We start from the raw sequence: 18,569 nt of genomic DNA on the forward strand, positions 1-18,569 counted from the left end.
GTTAATTCCAATTAATGGCTGTAAACAAAGAACACATCTCTCAGTTACAACCCCAAACCAAAAAAGCTTAAAAAGATAAAATACATAATTAATCAACAACATTTCAAAGCTGTTGGGTTTCTGTCTTCGTCGCTCCTCTTGCCATGCACGGTATTTGCTGTGGGCAAAACCAACTCCAATTTCTTCTTTTTAAAATCTTGAAGAGAAACAAAGCATATTTCCTTCTGTTCATCTTTTCCCCTTAAAAGCCTGGGTAAGCTGAAGGAAAAAAAAATCTATGATTATTCTCATCTATTAAGTTATCTTTTCATAAGCAGAAATGCAAACCAAGGAAAGAAGAAAGTGGATATCCAGACAATAACTGCATTCTTTCTAGGAGTCAGTATTTCACCATCTCTGTTATTCTTACACAACAACTACACGTATGTGCTGAATATAGAACTCAGACAAAAACACGCGATGTAGCAGTGTGCAACTCACACACCGTGCCCACTCCCCACACTGTTTTTGCAGACGGCTTTAATGTGTTGTACCAGACCAATACTGACAACAGAAGCTTCAGCTTTTATTGCTGTTAATACCCTGAGCAATTACTGTAACTCAGCAGGAACCTCTGCCCCAAACAGCAACTATCACACTGTAATCAGCATTTCATAAGAGACGCTGTTCAAACATGAAGGCACCTGCTAATGTGCTAAAATTATACAAAAAGGGCTCTGAATCTAATAGGTTTGAAAAAGAAACAACAAACAAAAAAAACGTTTGTAACTTTATTTCACGACTATATCTTTTCCATGGTGCACTGGTACTACATTTGGTGGTAGAAGAAAAAAAAAATCATAAAAAATTAAATTAAATTAAATTAAATTAAATTGAAATTAAAAAACCACCCACAAAGACAATAAGCAGAAACAGAACAGGAGCAGTAGCCACAAGCAAAAGAAAGCTCATCAGGAAACAAGACCACTGCCCCGATTTTCAGATATCAGTGCAGCATCTGCAAGAGAAATCTTTGGGAGGAAATATGTAAGAAATAGCAAAGACCTCTAAAAATGTTAAAACTTCATACTGATGTAAAATTTGAATAGAAAGTGACTTACAAAACTAAACTGCAAGGCCTCCTTGTAACACAAGCAGGGAAATTAAAAGCAGCCTACCAAGAATAAATAAGTCACAGAAGCAAATGGCACACTTGACTTTTTTAAAACAGTAAGCATGTGTTACTTATGCAACAAAACTTTAATAAGGAAAATTAAATGGCATGCAATTTTTTAACGAGCTAAACTGGAATACACTAATTGGGTAGTTGGGGTCATTAAAAATGATAAAAAGAAACAAAGGAGACGCAGAGTTAAAGATCTCTTCAGACTACATTACCTTTCTTTAGACTGAAGTATCACATACAGAGTGTCAGAACACAAATGCTGTCAAGCTACAAAGGGTTTTGGAAATGAGAGCATTCACAGATACGGATACATACCTGTACACAACTAAAGAATTAGGATTTCCCTGTATCTAAGCAGGCAGACAGGGTTCACAACCTTCAAGTACAAGGACACCTTTGTGATGTTTCAAAAGATCCCCCAAATGACAGTACTCTGATGGTATTTCGCATACCATGTTTGAGGAAAACACATAAAAAGCTGATTCTTAACTGTGTACTGTCTGTAAATAAAGTGAATTTTTTCACTCTAAAATCACACCAGCATATGAATATATTTGAGAAGTAGCTGCACAAACACATGAGAGGCATATTTTAAACTGAAAATGTTTACTTGCAGACCTCTGTTAAATCTCTGCTGAGATCCAGGGATCCAGAGCCCCAAGGCTGGGAACCACCAGTCTACAACCCAGAGATTTGCCTACCTACCGGGCAATACCAGCACTTCTAAAACTGGGCAGGTTGGCAGTGGGAAGTACTATAGCTCTATACATCCCCAAACCAGACTTCCTTCCCCCAACCTCCAACACCAGGCAACCCCAAGATACACTCAAAATATCTAGGTAAAAGACAGTCATCGCCAAAAACTACTCTCTGGCCCATTTGTATTCTTTTTTTTCCAACTCACCACTAATTCCCATATTTACTTCAGGTTCTTCACAATGGCTGAGAAGAAACACACGGCTTCGGAAACTCAAGAAAATCTCTGAAATTATGGCCAAAACAGCTACCAAAGAAATGAAAACTTTGGAAACGTTGTTCACAGGACAAGCTTTATAACAGTATGTGTTACAAAAGCAAACGGATAAAACCACTAACTGCCTTACATGTGTGCTACAGCAGCGAGGCAATTAGCACTCAGAGGTGAACTGGTTATCAAGTCAGTAACCAGGAAGAAGCAATCCATGGAACTGGAAAGAGAAGGAAGGTACAGAGCAGAAGCAACAGACATTAAAAATGCTTACCAGTTTGAAGTCTTGAATGCTACAGATGAAATACGGCGTGTTTGGCCTCCGACTCTCGATATACACACAGTCTTTAAAAGAAAAAGAAAATTTAAAACAATGGCATTTACCTTTAAGGGAACAAAGACAGGGCCCATAAAGCCACCGCATAAATAAACAAATGACAAAGCACATCTCTTTTATAGGAAAAAAATTTTCAAAGATGAATTGTAAATTACAAATAACTGTAAGCTGGAGGAAAACAGCCCTCGACTTGAGGTCCTTATTGACCACTTTTCTGATCATTTAAAAGAACGTGATAAAGCCTCAATTATTGCTTCCGGGGTACCTGAAGAAGAGGGAGAAGGAAATCTCGTGGGATCAACCATATTTTGACAGAAACACTTCAATCAGGGGAATTACTTGCTCACAGCTACACAAGACAAAATTGTGAATGTCTTACTCAGATAGATGCTCCCATGTCTTCAGAAAGAGGAATGGCTTTGCCAGGGGCTACTTTACTTTTAGTAAATAATTTGTGAGGAAATAAATGAAACATGTGAAGAAGACTAGCTTCAACATGCCATTACAATGACCTTTTCGCCTAAACCAAGAAAACAGAAAGAAGAAATGTAACCTGTTGTGGGTAACTTACTACTATTAAATTGTAACCTAAACACATTTTGGTTTCTAATTATAAAGACAAAGAAGGCCGCAAATCAGATGGGATGTAGTAAACCAAACCACACTTTTCTCAAGGGAATAAGAGTGTGCTTTCTTAAATTATATTTGACACGGCAATGGTTGGGAAATTATTTCTGATGCTCTCGATAGCTGGCCTCTAAAGGGCTGGTTTAAAGTCTTTAAAATGGCAGGTTAAGATACATTTTTTTTTTTTAAGGAAGCAATGATTTTAAGGGAAGCAGTAGCTATAAAGGGACTTTAACTAATTCTCCACATGACAACCCAAGATCATCATAAAGCTTAGAATAGGAATCTCTATGTATTATTTACTAAGAAGTAAAGGCATCTGCAGTCCATCAAATTTTCTAGGGATAACGACCATGATACCCACATTCAAAATGCCACTTGTTTTATCCTTCCTCATGATCCTTCCCAATGAGTGTATCTTAAAATAACTGAGATGCTTGAGAACACAAGCAGATTCCTCTACTGCCTTATTTCACACACGTGGAGTCAAGAACAAGAAAAGGAGCAGAAATCTGGAGTCATCCATCCAGTGGACAGTCCAGTACCACCACAAGCACTAGCTGACCCAGTAAGAGGTGGATCATGAAGAAAGCCCTCACCAATGACACTTCCTTCCAAAAAAAAGAAACTTCCTGAAAGACATCAGGATTTTTGTAGCCCAGTCAATCCAGAAAATGAAATCTGAATGCCAATCATCTAGGCATCCAGAACGTCCCAAACTGATTTCTTTATTCGGATGTAGACTCAACAACAAAGATTCAATCCCTCAATTCAAGTACAACAGTAGCTCAGGAATAATCTGTTGACTGAACTTTCTCTGTTATTCCAGGGTCCAGGATGCTAGATAACTCTGCTCAATATTCAGGCAACGTCCATTTAACATGCCAATCATCTTAAGAAACAAGAGAACTCTTCCCACTTCGGCAGATGTTTGTCTCACTACCCCTAATTTGGTATTCAAGTAAAAACGTTTCCTAGATTAAAAACACTGCACTTGAACAATTTTGGAACAACCCAAGGATCTTAATTTCTGCGTCCAATTCCTGTTGTACCAAGTACCAGTATTTCAAGTCTCTAGATACCTATTATGTATCTGTCTCACTCAACCTGAACACAAATTAGTCTACAGGCCCTCTCTTCCTTTCACCCACCTCCTACGGAAAAACCTTGTCTTCTGTATCTCTTAACACTGTCACACCTAACTATATTCACTGACTTCAGAACTAATGGGTTACCTCCTAACTAATGACTTCCACTTTCTTAAAGTTCATTGGACAAAAACACATGCTGCATACGATGCTTTGGTCCTACACTACATCTCAACCTCCACTGGGCTATAGTATCCAAAACTCCATTACTCTGTCCATGCCAAATTCTCTTCACTCCTTCATGTTCCCAGCACCTACTTTAAAATGAGTTCGTTCCCCGGGCAGTCAATTCTCATGAGGCTCCTCTGTAAAGAAATGGCAACACCTCCCTTCTTAAAAAAATCTTTTTGTATGCTTTTCATAATCAACAGAGTCACTGTAACTATAAACCCTCTAACTCTGAGACTTAAAGTAGCTATTAACTTGTATACAAAAAAAGCTTTCCAGAAAAGGAAAGAGAATCTATAATCTTTCATTTCTCACTGCAAAGTTACATTCAGGAAAATGATTATCTGTAAATATACCTGGATGTAACTCTCAGAGAAGGGAGGAAAGGAATAAACTGGGATGTCGAGGATGGCCCCTGATAACCCTGCCCTTAACAAGCTTTTGGCAGTCCTGGAGGCCGACTCACACCCCTTGGCCCAAGGAATGCCGCCATTAGGAACAAGGCCGAGTGAGAAAGATCCTTAAACCTGACACACGGAATTACTACATCTACTTATTAATACCTTATTAATAGATAAAAAGTCACCTCTTTCTGTTTAAAATGCTACCATGTCAACCCAAATTCATCTAAATCCATATAGGAGATTCCAATGCACAGGACTAATCATCTATAAAACAGGTCACTGCATCCAGTGATCTCTATCAGTATTTGGAAACTTATACATGAAAAAGATAAGCTCACTTCATAATTAAATAACAAAATTTTTAAAGTCTTTTATTTAAGTAATCGTAAAACACAGAATCACTAAGATCAAGGGTAATATAAACTTTTTTACCATGTCTAACTTGCCACAGAAAATGGAAAAAAAAAATACACTGTTTTAATCTGACTTTTTAAATTCATTATAAAAGTAAAAGCATGAGAAATTATCGTAGAGTCAAATTTTTCTTTATCACCCTCTCATAAAAATTAGGATGGTCCAACTAAAAGAGAACACATCCTAAGGAACAATTTGGAATTCAAGTCTCACAGGGAAAAATAAACTACTTAGTGTTACCTTAATGATTTTCAAAACAAGGTTAAATGAGGCCAAATACTCATAATAAAAAAATATTTCTCTCTTGTCTCATTAATTAAGCAACTATTTAAGAAAATAACTTTATATAGATGTTTTTAGTGAGCACAAAAATAAAGTGGTTTATTTGGCAAGGGAAAGATGAGAACATAAGTAAAGAGCAATGTTAAAATCTCAGCTGGAATGTATGCCCAGTAATCTTTTAAAGCCAAAATGATTTGCCAAGAATCTTCATGCAGTTTATAAGTGCATAGATTGTCTGAAGTGATAAAATTGGTTTCTGTCAGTTGGGTCAATGAGCCTCAACCTGAAAATCTCCCATGGCCAACACATGTACTTGCAGACACCTTTTTTCTTAGAAGGAAGGAAAGAAAGTAAAGAGAAAAGGAGAAAAGAAAAATGAAGAAAGAAAGAAACTGTTTTTTTTTAATTTTTTATCACAAAGCTAGCAGTTCTGAAAAACCTGAGCAAAGCTGATGCAATCCATTAAGTGCATAATGCACATTTTCAAAATTATCCATACGAAAATGCGTGTTTACCAGATTGAGCAAACAGGTGCTGCAGGGCAAATATATATTTTTTTAATCTTAAAATCAGCAAGCCTGAAATAGGCCAGAAAAATGAGTGAGGCCATTACCATCGGTATCAATTATTCCAAACAATACATGGTAACTAATTTTTTTTTCTCTACCAGGGGTGTGTGAAATAAAACCACGGGTCTAGGTTGAGACTTGCTCTCTTAACACCAAGCCTCTGCCAGGGAATGGATCACACAATTGAGTGACCTCAATCCTGCATCCATGATCTATGCAATGATACTGAGCAGGGGCGTTTTTGGCTATTTCTCACAACCTCAACAAAGCTCTGTGTCCAAGAATCTATTGTGCCATCTGCAAACAACAGAGCATTTGCTAAGCTGGGGAAGGAAGTCAGCCAAAACATGAAGGCAGATTCTCAAGGCAAAGAAAGCCCTCTCTGCTTTCAACAACCCTCCGCAAATCAGCAGGTTTATGTAAATAGAGCAAGAGCATGGTCCTCTCAAGGGTAAAAACCACAGCCTGAAGCATCAGGCAGTTTGTCATCCCGAAACACAAAGAACCTGTCAGCGTCCTTCCTGACAGCCTCCTCCCAGACCACAGTGGACACTCTCCTTCACCAACTGATTGGGCAAGCAGCGCTGTGAGCCCAGCATTAAAGCTGGGGTCACAATGCACAGGCAGTGCTTGGCCACGGTGCTCTGTCCTTTAAAGAATTTCCCTCCTGTTAATGTGTTTCTGCTTCTTAATCTTTGAAATACCTTCTCGTTCCTTCGCAAGGAACTCCAATATAATTTCCAATAGAAAATCTTCTACCTGTTTAAAAAAAGGGGGGGCGGCATGCATAAACAGACTATCTCACAAATAAATTTCCCAGAGACCCAGCTGGGTGACACAGTGGTGGACAAGGAGGTACACTCTCAGGACTGCTCTGTTCTTCCATGTTCCATTTCTCTTACACAGGATTCCTCTACCCAGACACTGAACCATTCAGTGAGGTAACAGCCGACTGGTCTATTGTGACAGAATCAAAAGTCTACAAGTATCTCACTAGTTAATACGGGTGTTCCCAAGTACCCAACATACAAAAGGGTAATGCAGCTCTACGTGCATGCGAGAAACAACACTGAAATCCCAATCCACAGAGCGTGGCCTCCGATGGAGGAGCCCCTCTCACCGCTTCAGCAGCCTCCCCATCCGTACGACAGTCAAATCCATCACCATTCCCCACTCTGTATCTAACAATACACTACATTCCAGAATAAATACTCAAAAATTACACAAGGAACAAATGACCTGAACAAAAACAGAAAAGAAGTTCTATGAGATCCTCATAAGAATGTTGTTCTGCTCAGGGCACCTGGGTGGCTCAGTCGGTTGAGCATCCGACTTCGGCTCAGGTCATGGTCTCGCGTTTCGTGAGTTTGGGCCCCACGTTGGGTTCTGTGCTGGCAGCTCGGACCTGGAGGCTGCTTCGGATTCTGTGTCTCCCTCTCCCTGTGCCCCTCCCCCGCTCACACACTTTGTCTCTGTCTCTGTCTCTCAAAAGAAAGATTTTTAAAAATTATTAAAAAAAGAATGTTCTGCTCCATCAGTATGAACATAAAGGATGCTATTTTCTAATAAATATTTCTTTAAGAAATAACTGCAAGAATGTCTTTTTAGTTTTCTACCAGATTCTTCAGTGTGTAAGGGACACATCGTCTGGGAACGGTGGAGAACTAAAAAGTGAAAAGGAAACAAAAACTGGGAAAACAGAACCTCAGTAAGTGAAATCCTCTCAAGTGTTTACCTTTATCCTATGTTCAGACCCTGAAAACAGTCACCAAAATTGACCTGCAACATCGTAAAGATTCTAAACTCAGTGGAAAAAAGATCTCAAGTAACACATCCTTGGTCCCTTCCTTTTTAAACTTCATGAAAATTAAATTCCATGTATTCCAATGTCTACAGGTTCCCAACTAGCACTACAAAGCTAACACCGGCTTTTATCCAAAATCAGAAGACCATATACTTCTAGCAAATATCCATCTGTCATTATCCTCACTGCTAATAGGAAATTAGATGATGAGAAAAAACAGCCGGGAGGTGGGGGGAGCAGGTCATAACTAAAAGAGACTCTGTTCCAATTTCCCACTTTTCATTTCCTCCTCTAGACGTCAGAAAATCGTCTAGAACATCCAAAGCTTAAAGACTGATCCAAAACAATCATCTTTCTAACTTGAAGGAGTGATGCTGAGGTTTTGGAATAACTGCTGCAGCAAGACCCCGCCCACCACGCCCCCCCCCCCCCCCCCCCCCCGCCAAATCCATCATACGCTACATGGGCTTGAAAACTCCATAAAACAAGAGAAAGCAAGATCATGCCGCCCGCAGCAGCAATCTTACCAGTTACACTGAAGCTCTGAGGACTGGCCCTAGGGTAACACTCTTACTCAAGCAAAGAGCGTCTGAAGCACTCTTATCACCATTTCCTTCTGCAAACGTTCCTTAAAAAGCCCTCCTTGTGATCCACACTGAATCCCAATTGTGAAAAAGACCTAGGCAGCTTAACATCCAAACTCCGGTTAAGTGATGTGGATCTCTCTTACAGTTTCTAACGACTGTGTTTGTGCAGAGCTTTTGTGCCGTAAGAGAACACACAGAATCTAGCGGGGAGAGGAGGATCTACCTTTAAAAATCAGCAGTGGCACCTGCCCCATGGAAGCAAAGTGTGTTAGTGAGGGCGCCAGAGACATGGAGGAGGCGGATTTCAAGCCCACTCTCACTCCTGCTGCCACACTGTACCTACCTTTTTAGTGCCTGAGAAGGTGGGTGACAACCCCACCCTCAAATCAGTGGATCCTATCAAACTGAATTCTGCTATAAATTTGCTATTTAGGAGAGGATGACTGATTGCTAATGAAAATAACAACAGGTCCCCACGGCAAAGATTACAAACTGGAACATGGCTGAAATATGTACATTTAGGAAACCAACGCAGATAGAGTTCAAACACTTGTAGGAACACTCTGCCCAGTAATCACAGGAAGAAACAAGCAGTGGTGGGCTGGAGTGAAGGCTCCTCTCGCCCCACATGGCTGACAACAAACAAATCGCTAGTCTGATCTGGTGTCATGTCCTGCAGAGCAGATTTCAAGCAACACTGCTGGCTCCTACTCAGAAAACAATGCGCTGGGAGCCTGTGCTTCACAATAAATGGCTCAACCAATTTGCAGTGCTCACTGGAAATACACAGGAGAATTCACAATGCCTGGACTATAATTCTTATTTGGCAAATGATTTTATTATAAACTGGTATCATAGTGAATCCATTTTCTTTACGGTTTTTCTGCTAGTGTTTAATGGACCGTCAGTATAATTTAGATTTCATCTATTTAAACTCATTCAAGCCTGGCTCCTGATTGTACAGTAAATGGAACATATTTCTATTCAAGGAAATTAATGACAGTTAATTGTAGTCTGCAGCTCTCAATTTTGTAAAAGCAACTGTTTCACAGTTCAAGCATCAAGCTACAGAATTTCCCACACCAATTATTTGTGTGTGTGCATTATAGGCTCCACATCTTATAAGCCTTCCTTGTAAGACTAATGTATATGTTCATAAAATATTTCTTCCCACTCAAGTATTTATTACCAACTTCTCAGAAAGAGTTAGGACTTAAATATAACTAACGGCTGGGAAATTAAAAGTTTAGTTCTCAGTCTGACAGAGACATGCTCTATTGTGGGTTTTTTTTTAGCTAGCAACACTGAAGATTAAAATTTCCTACTTTTTTACTATTAAACAATTTTCTTATATATTTCAAATAAATCATAACGTAGACATTAATTGAAATTTATTAAAAGTAGGTTAAACTTACCATATGGATTTAGATCTACAAACAAGGTACACGACACATATTAATATTCTACTGAATTGCTTCTGAGACTGATTTTCACAGAAATTTACCTGGGTTTCATTTACCAGGCCACACAATCCCATGAGTGATTCTCTTCTTGAGTGATCAGTCTGTCACCTAAACATCCACACAGCTGTGTGAGAAACACTTAACGGAGAAAAAAGGCATGCAAAAAAGTGCCTTAAAAGAAACTTATCAAATCAAGAGCCAAACAATAATAAGGCAAGCATCCAGAATTTGCTACCCCAAAATTATAACCACCAGAGTCATTCACTGACTGACAAATTGCAATTCACACAAAAGTATAAGAAGGAAAAGAAAACCACAAGCTACTCTTTTCATTCTTTTTCAGTGGACATTTACATCTACTTAACTGGTCCCTGAATCACCTATAACCACATTATGCCCTGTTCCATGAACTCCCTCATGCTGTTGCCCCTATTAGAGATGCTCTGCTTCTACCTGGTCCTATTGTAATTCTGCCCCAACTCCAAGACCCAAATCAAGGTCTTCATGGTCCTTCATGTTTTCCGCAGTATCACCAACTTATAGTCTGTCCTATTCAGTTAGTATTTGCCCACTCACTGCCTGCCAGTTACTAACGCACAACCCTACTTGAATAATTTCTCCCTATAAAATGAAAGATCAAGAACTAGAATCCTGTCTACTTTTGTATCTTGCCCCGCCTCACCTCCACAAAACGCCTTGCACAAAGTTATAGATACAGAAGATTGTATTATGTTATCGACTGATCGATATGTCACTAATACTATTGCTGACATCTAACATACTTCATTAAATTCTACTAGCTTATTCCAAAACTACTCCAGGCCTCAAATTTATTCTCAGCTTTAATTTATATAAACTTCTAAGAACAAATGAAACCTATTCCCTGACTCTCTCATTCTATCCGTGCCTCTTCCCTCTCCCCTTAAATCATTATTGTTTTAATTTGGGTTTTTGTTGTTGTTACTATTGTTTTTGGCCAGGTGTTTATTTTAAAATTAAAGTCAAAGACCAAAGAAATTTCAAAAATAATTTAAAACCTCTACTCACTTTCACATGACTGAAAAAATATGGAGACCTCAGATTTCCATTAAAGATCTTCAGCCCACTGTGAATTATGTCATTTTGTAAATACTCAACAGGTATTTGCAGAAAAAATTCTACCTACACAACGATTTCTAATTACCTACCTCCTTGGCATTCTACGTGTGGCAATTTTGCTTTATAACATATATATCGTTCTCAGCCTAGAATGGGGGGAAGGTGGGATCTTGTCTGGTAATCTGCTACATCATTCTCAGGCCAAAATGGTGGGAGTGGGGAGAGGGGGATCTTGTCTGGTAACCTGCTCTGCTAATCGCCATCTACCTGTCACTTTTAGAATCAAAATTAGCAAAGATCTATGCAAGGTAGCAGTATTTAAAGGATCTCAATGCGCCTTGATTCCCAAGAATGACGAGAGATTCAGTTTACCTTCTGGTGTAAGAAGCTCTGGCCGCTTTCTACATGAAACTGCGCCCAACACGCTTCAAAACCTGCGTGCAGCCGCTTTGGGCCAATATAACACTTAATGAGACTTTTCCTCTCTGTAATCTGTACCTCGTAAAAATCATGTTTTGAACATCTGCTGAGAGGAAATGAATCAGAACTTTGGGGGGGAAATGAGACTTCTCCATTTGAAGTAGTAAAGGCAAATCCTGTCAATATTATATTAAAGCTAAAAAATGAAGATACGTACATGCTACAAGAAACAATCATAAACTTATAAAATGTTCACACACAGACTTACTGGGCACCAGCTACAAACCAGTTAAGTGCTAGAGATACTGAGATGAATAAAAATACTGTCCTTCCCTTGACAAGCTCACCATCTAATATCAGAGCTGGACGTGGAAATAAAAACATAACTATATGTAGGCAATAATTTTAACTGCACTTGTGTTTTAGTGTCTGTGTGGAGACTGCTGGGGGAGCATAGCATTCTTGCTTACAAACAGACGCCTCGCACGGCCTGTGGCCCGCCTCCATTAGAGCTGGCTTTATAAAATGACTGAACTCTGGTCATGGGATATAAACAGAACTGCTGTATTTCAACTTCTGGAAACTGATTACTGAAGGAGGAGGTCCTGCTCTCCTTATCCTTCCTGTCAGCCTGAAGGCAAATGTACTGGCTGGAGGTGGAGCATGAAATGGATCACAAATGACACCGGGAATGGAGGCCACACACAATAAAATGACAAAACCTTTGACTGTAGCTTAAGAGCCAGGCCAAGAACTTACTATTCACGGTTCAGCCTTTCTGGCCAATGTATACAAATATCTTCATTTTAAAACAGGGCAAAATATTTAAATGACATTCATGAACAAAGTGACATCCAAAACAATGATTTGGGAAAACCATTCTAATTTTTTTAAATAGGAAAAGCTAGGAAGGAGCAGATAACCCTAACAAGTGTATAAAAACATAGAATGCAGTGCTCAATTCAGGATGACTAAAATAGCCTGATTAGATAGCATACACTATTACTTTCCAGTAGGATTAAGAATTAATCCCCAGAGGCAGATACAATAAAGCAGAACAAAGTCTACAACTGCCTCCCTGAAGAGACGTCACAGCTAAGTCAAGTTTCTAAGCTGTGACTCTAACCCAGGGTTTCACAAGTAGGAATAAGGGAAGGTAGCTTCTCATGCAAGTTGAACGGCATCGTGTGTAGGGGGCAGGTTGATAGTGTCCACTGGCACCACTCGGGCTTTCCCTTTCTTCTCCACTTCCTCGTGGGTCTGATTTTAGGACTTCAGAGACAACACGTGGCTGTTCCTCCAACAAAAACACAGGCACCACTGACAACCAAATTTTCTGGAACGTTCTATCATTTGTAAAAGTTAATGCTGACCAGAATTCATATTCCACTAAGGTCTCAGAATATAATCCATATTTTACTCCATACTAGAAAGAAGACATTCTCTCTAATGTCTGTCACAGCTTTAGCTCCTCTTTCCAGGCCATTAAGTGCAGATAAAAAACAGAGCGCACAAATGTGTCTGATCCATTCTCTGAAGTGAAGATTTACTATCCAAAGATTATGTAAAGTCTTCTGCTCTAACTAGAGAACGCTTTTTCTATTTCAAAACCACAAATTCAGTCCACTTGCAGAGGCCAAAGTCCCATTGTACATGAGGGCTAATTCAAAAAAGTTGTAATAGCGGTACATTAAAAATCTCCGGACATCCAGACATACCCTTTAACTCAGCAATTCTATTCTTAGGGAGAGTGAGCAGAAATGAATATATAAATTTTCACCACTACTGTTTATAATGGAAAATATTTGGAAAGAACCTAAAATCCAACAATATACAACTAGTTGTTATAGTTGTTATGATATCGATCCACTAATGTGGGTCCACCTAATGTTTTTGATGCCACAGATGCCTTTAGCAATCTATATACAACTTATCAAAAACAGTTTTTTTTGTTTTACATTCACACACACACAAAAAACATGCACTGAAATACTTATCATGGCATGAGAAAAAAATATTTGTAATACATGTACCTCTTTATTGACTCATTAAATAATAAAATTAACTAAATTTTATTCCCTTAATAACATTCATAATTTTGAAGTAGTGACATCATTTTCAGGTATTTTTCTCTACGTTATGTGATATAGGAATATCTGTGATTTATATTGGTGTCACAGTTACTGCCAACATTACTATGGCTTATTGCCTATCTTCATAATTGAAGCATAATTGAATGCTAAATGTCATCTGAAACGTAATGAATTACTGAAAATAAAGATACAATTTTTACCCACCCAAGTTCACAGTCTCCTGAATTATATTCACATTCCCCTGAGGTGACCATGGACCCTTCCAGGTTGAGAACTCCAGCATTAATGGTATAACATGCAGTAGTAATGATTCAAATTTATAATTACTGGCATGACAATAAATTCAGGACATGTTAATTTCAAAAGCATTATTACAAAACAGTGAACAGCCTAATCCCACACGTTGTTTACTATGGAAAGTGGACACACAACAAAATAACAATAGGTTTGTGGTTTTGAGATTTTTAATTTTTGCTTATCTAAAAATTTCCATTTCCATATTGTTTGCTCGTGAAAAAGAAAGAAAAAAAGAACAAATGCAGGAGGGAAATTTTGCGGGGGGGGAGGGAAAAAAAAGAAAGACCTATAGCCAAGTTTTATAAGTGCATTCACAGGGCAAAGGCAAAAAGGTACAGGTGAATCCAGAGGAGAGAACACAAAATGGGACCACCTCTAATCAGCACAGAAGGTGAGTTACAGAAACAATACTGAAATGGGAGTTGGAAATCCATACACACCTCTACCGGAGGCCACAGCACTGAATATCCTAGCAGCTGGGAGAGGATAGAAGTAAAAGGTAACAAAACTGCGGGTCTCTACCAACAGGTAGCCTCCGCCAATTGGGATCTGAGCGCCAAAAGCACTCCAAGTCCAGGATGCCAAATATCTACTTTTTGGATAGGTGCAAACTTTAAAAGCATTCTAGTTGATAAGCCTGAAAGACAGGCCAGGGGTTTTCTCCCTCCAAAGGTCTTCTAGCCAGCACACAGAGCAACCTGGAACCCAGGTATCCATCATTCAGCCTGAAATGTGGGGTATAAAACCCAAGCATGATCTCTCCCAAGTCTGAATGCTACTGCTGGCGTTAATTCTCAAACACAAACCCCAGAACTTTACTTATATTTTTGCACTATGGATTCGTGGTCATTAAAACACTACTTTTTAGCTTTTACTGTTCCTGACAATATAAAAACACAACATACCAGGTGAGATGTTTGACATTTCCCTTCCCTCTACTAAAGAGAAAAAAAAAATTGTAATTATCGAAAGTATGGTTAACAGCCCTCAATCAATTTGGTAACTGTGTGCACAGTGCCTGTGTTTGACAATACCAGCACAGGAGGATGACAGACCAAGCAGGAAAACTACCACCTGATAATAACAACAGCCTGCCTCAGAGCCTACAGTTACCCACAGCTTTACTAACGGAGCACAAATTAAAATGTTAATGTAAAAGCTGAGAATAATGAAAAGTAACGTACTAAAATAAGATTAAAAATAAGTATTATAAACTCACTCCATTCCCCCTTCTTTAAAAGGAACTTAAAGCTATATAACCAACTCCCCCAACGTTTCGTTTTACTGTATCAATCTCTATTGATCAGGTTAAGGTAAGCCACTAACACACCATCTGTCAAGCAGCAACATCTGCCCAGCACACAAAGAAAGCCAGAACAACGCCTACAGCCTTTAGAGGGAATATAAAACAACTCTATCTTTGTATTTTACAGTTCGGTTTATACATTTCACTAAGCAGCAAAACTGGACAACACTGAAGAGGTGTTCCTTCTAAAGGCAACTGTATCAGGAAATTTAGAAACAGAAGTGAGAAAATGAATTCAGGGGTCAAATGAGTGAACAAATGTAGACCTTCTTTCATATATAGCATATAGTATGCTGCCTGATTAGTTTGAGCACATATTTAAGGGCGAAATAATGAAAAAGATGTAAAGGTACTGGATACTTAAGGTATTCATAATGATAAAGGGTCATTATGTGTGAATATAATAGACTTGGTAATGTGACTTGAGAAGTTTATCCATTTCCAGGCATTTTATTTATTTTTAACAGAGAGAGAGAGAGAGAGAGAGAGAAAGAGAAGGAGAGAGACAGAGTGCATGAGCATGCACAAGCAGGAGAGGTACAGAGGGAGAGAGAGAGAATCTTCATCAGGCTCCATCCTCCATGCAGAGCCCAACACTGGGCTCGATCCCATGACCCTGGGATCATGATCTAAGCTGAAATCTAGTGTTGGACACTCAACCAACTGAGCTACTCAGGGGCCCCATTTCCAGGCATTTTAAGCGTTAACCTAAAAGAACCAGGTAACTTATTTAACTGCTCCCGTCTATTTCAGCGTATTAAAAATGTATTACCAAATTTATACCAACACAAACATATAAAGGGGTAGAAAAGCGTATTTTTACTTTTGGTAGTTTTCACGGTATTCAGATATCTTCAAAGGAAAACTCATGTACACAAGTATCTATTCTATAGCACTTAAATGCTTTACAAAAGGAAGACATTCTTGTACACATCCATTTTAAAGTAAGTCAACAAACATAAAACCCTGCTCCATCTTTAAATTCACAGACAATGTTTTTAATCTTGGAAAGTCTGGTTTTCTCAGCTGGTGAAGCCGTCAGAATAAATAGAAGGCAGCATCTGGAAAGATGACAAACACATGGGTCAACGTCAACTACAAGCCAATCCCTGTCACGAGTGGAGCCAAATTCCAGCATTTCAATTTCAATGATGCTCTCCAACTCAAATATCACCATGCCACTTCAGATCAAAATTGTTTCCTTTTAAAAAGAGCTTTTTACAAAACTGATAGAGTGTAACAGATTAAACAACTCTTTCAGCAATTTCCTCAGCTACTACAAAGCAAGGCATCGATGTATAATTATAATAAAGGGAACATTTAACAATTAATTGAGCCAGCAAAAGCTAAACCTCCAGAGCTTAGGAGTTCAAACGCTTGCTCACTAAGCAAAAGGGCCGAGGATTTTAACATAACTGCAGGAAATCTCAGTCCAATTAGACTCTAAGTAAATATAAATCTTGTTCCACTGTGATTGGGACTCTGTTCGTCACAGTCCATCAGGCTGATTTCGGTATCTGGCTTGGAGATTCAAACAATAGAACCCCGCCCCTCTGTGGTCTCTCCCCATGCTGTGGTGTTAATCCAGTTTCTCCAGGTTCTGTGCAGGACAGAGAGGTCTCTGGAAGGCTGCTTGCTGGCTTGCTTTTACAACCAACCGACAAATAAGACTCCCAAAACACATCACACAACTGTGAGGTGATACCGTCTCTGGAGATATTGATGATTTGGGCCAGTTTATAATGGTGACATATGAACTAATTTACTTTCTTTCCTCATTCAGTTTCTATGTAGGGGAGATGTATATACACTCAAAAAGAACACAGAAATAAACACAGGGCTTCAAAGTGGCATGACCTGGGATGGCAACTACTTCACAGGGATATCTTCTCCACTGGTAAACTTCTTGAGAAGAATTTATGCTGAATTAACCGGGGGGCTGGTGGGGGATGGAGTGGGGGGGATCCTAACAACTACCTTATTCATAAAGCATCTTTCTATGCCTCATAGAGTCTGATGAGAAGCAGGAAAAATTACAACTTAATGTCAACAAGTTTCAACAATACAAGCAAATAAAAAGTATTTTTTTAATTTAACTAGATAAAGCAAATTAAAATTTTAAAGGTAGCACAAAATACTAGGTGGTGAAAGAAGTTTAAGGATTATTAGAACAGGCAGAGTTAGAGGTCATGGCAGGAAACCCACACAGCAGAGACTGTCACTATGGCCTATTGGTCAAATCTGACCCCACTGCCTGTTTTTGTAAGACCCACAAGCAAAGAATGGTTTTTACATATTTTAATTGAGGAAGGGACTATTTCTCGACATGTGAAAATAACACAACTCTAAACGTCAGTGTCCACAAATAAAGTTTTATTGGAACACAGCAATGCCCATTCATTTGTATCTTGTCTATCTATTGCTGCTCTTATGACACAAGGGCAGAATCGAGTTGTTACAACAGAGACTCCATGGCCTACAGCAAAGCTGAAAACATTAACTATCTGGCCCTTTACAGAAAAAGTTTGCTGACCACTACTCTAGAAATGCTAACTAAATAAGTAAAGCAGCTCAAATGGCAATGTAAATTTTATGCCATAGAAGACTACACTATAAAAGGGCTTTGATTTGAAAATGACACATTTGATCTACAGTGTTATGTTTATAAATTGCTCAAGAATTTTTCTAGAGGTAATATCAAGTATACTAGCCTGACACATACACAATAAAGCTTTTAACTAACGCCTTAACGAGGATAGTAGAGTGCCTCTAACATCACGTCTCCAAATTCCTTGTCATGTCCCTCATCATCTGGGCTAAAAACTCAGCTCATCTGTGAATCCAGATCAGGGATGGAAAATGTTCCCATATCTGCACTCAAGAAAAACATAGTCAATTGATCAGAGCACTCCTTCCAAATGTACTACATTCACCCTCAATCACCTGGAAAAGGAGATAAAATCCATTTGCTATCTAATTTAGATGATCTATTTTTCTCATCTAGTTTGGTTTTCTTTACCATTCATTCTTCCTTTACTGTAGTTCTTGTACCTTCTTGTGTGAAAACCATGTTCGCAACTTGGCAGACAGGGTGACAGTGAACAACAGGTAAGCTTGCTTTCTGATATCTGTGAACGGGTATTAATAAGGCAAGCTGCGTACCACCAATTAAGAAAAAAAAAATACTGGGCTTCTTAGTCCTTTTATCGAAATATCGAGTATGAAGGGGCTTTTGATAAACCCTGCATCTTGCCTTTTTTTTTTTTTAACTTCCTATAACGTTTTGAATTAGCTAGATAGATGCAGGGTCTACTGTGACACCCCCCCGCCACACACACACAAAAGCCAGCTTTCCATATTCAACACGATGTACTCCAGAAAGGGTCTCAAGAGGCAATAACTAAACTGGATAACCAATAC

General features: G+C 38.9%; 1 protein-coding gene across 4 annotated transcripts in view; it reads right to left on the reverse strand.

The window, feature by feature from the left end:
* RERE (arginine-glutamic acid dipeptide repeats) overlaps nucleotides 1-18,569 on the reverse strand; it is a 418,258-nt gene that overhangs the window by 224,586 nt on the left and 175,103 nt on the right. For all 4 annotated transcript variants that reach the window (XM_027060523.2, XM_027060521.2, XM_027060518.2 and 1 more), the window contains exon 3: nucleotides 2,407-2,477. In XM_027060523.2, coding sequence (XP_026916324.2) covers nucleotides 2,407-2,477 — 71 coding nt within the window. The remainder of the gene's footprint in view (nucleotides 1-2,406; nucleotides 2,478-18,569) is intronic.

The sequence above is a fragment of the Acinonyx jubatus genome, chromosome C1 (assembly GCF_027475565.1).
Source record: "Acinonyx jubatus isolate Ajub_Pintada_27869175 chromosome C1, VMU_Ajub_asm_v1.0, whole genome shotgun sequence".
In the NCBI taxonomy this organism is placed as follows: Eukaryota; Metazoa; Chordata; class Mammalia; order Carnivora; family Felidae; genus Acinonyx; species Acinonyx jubatus.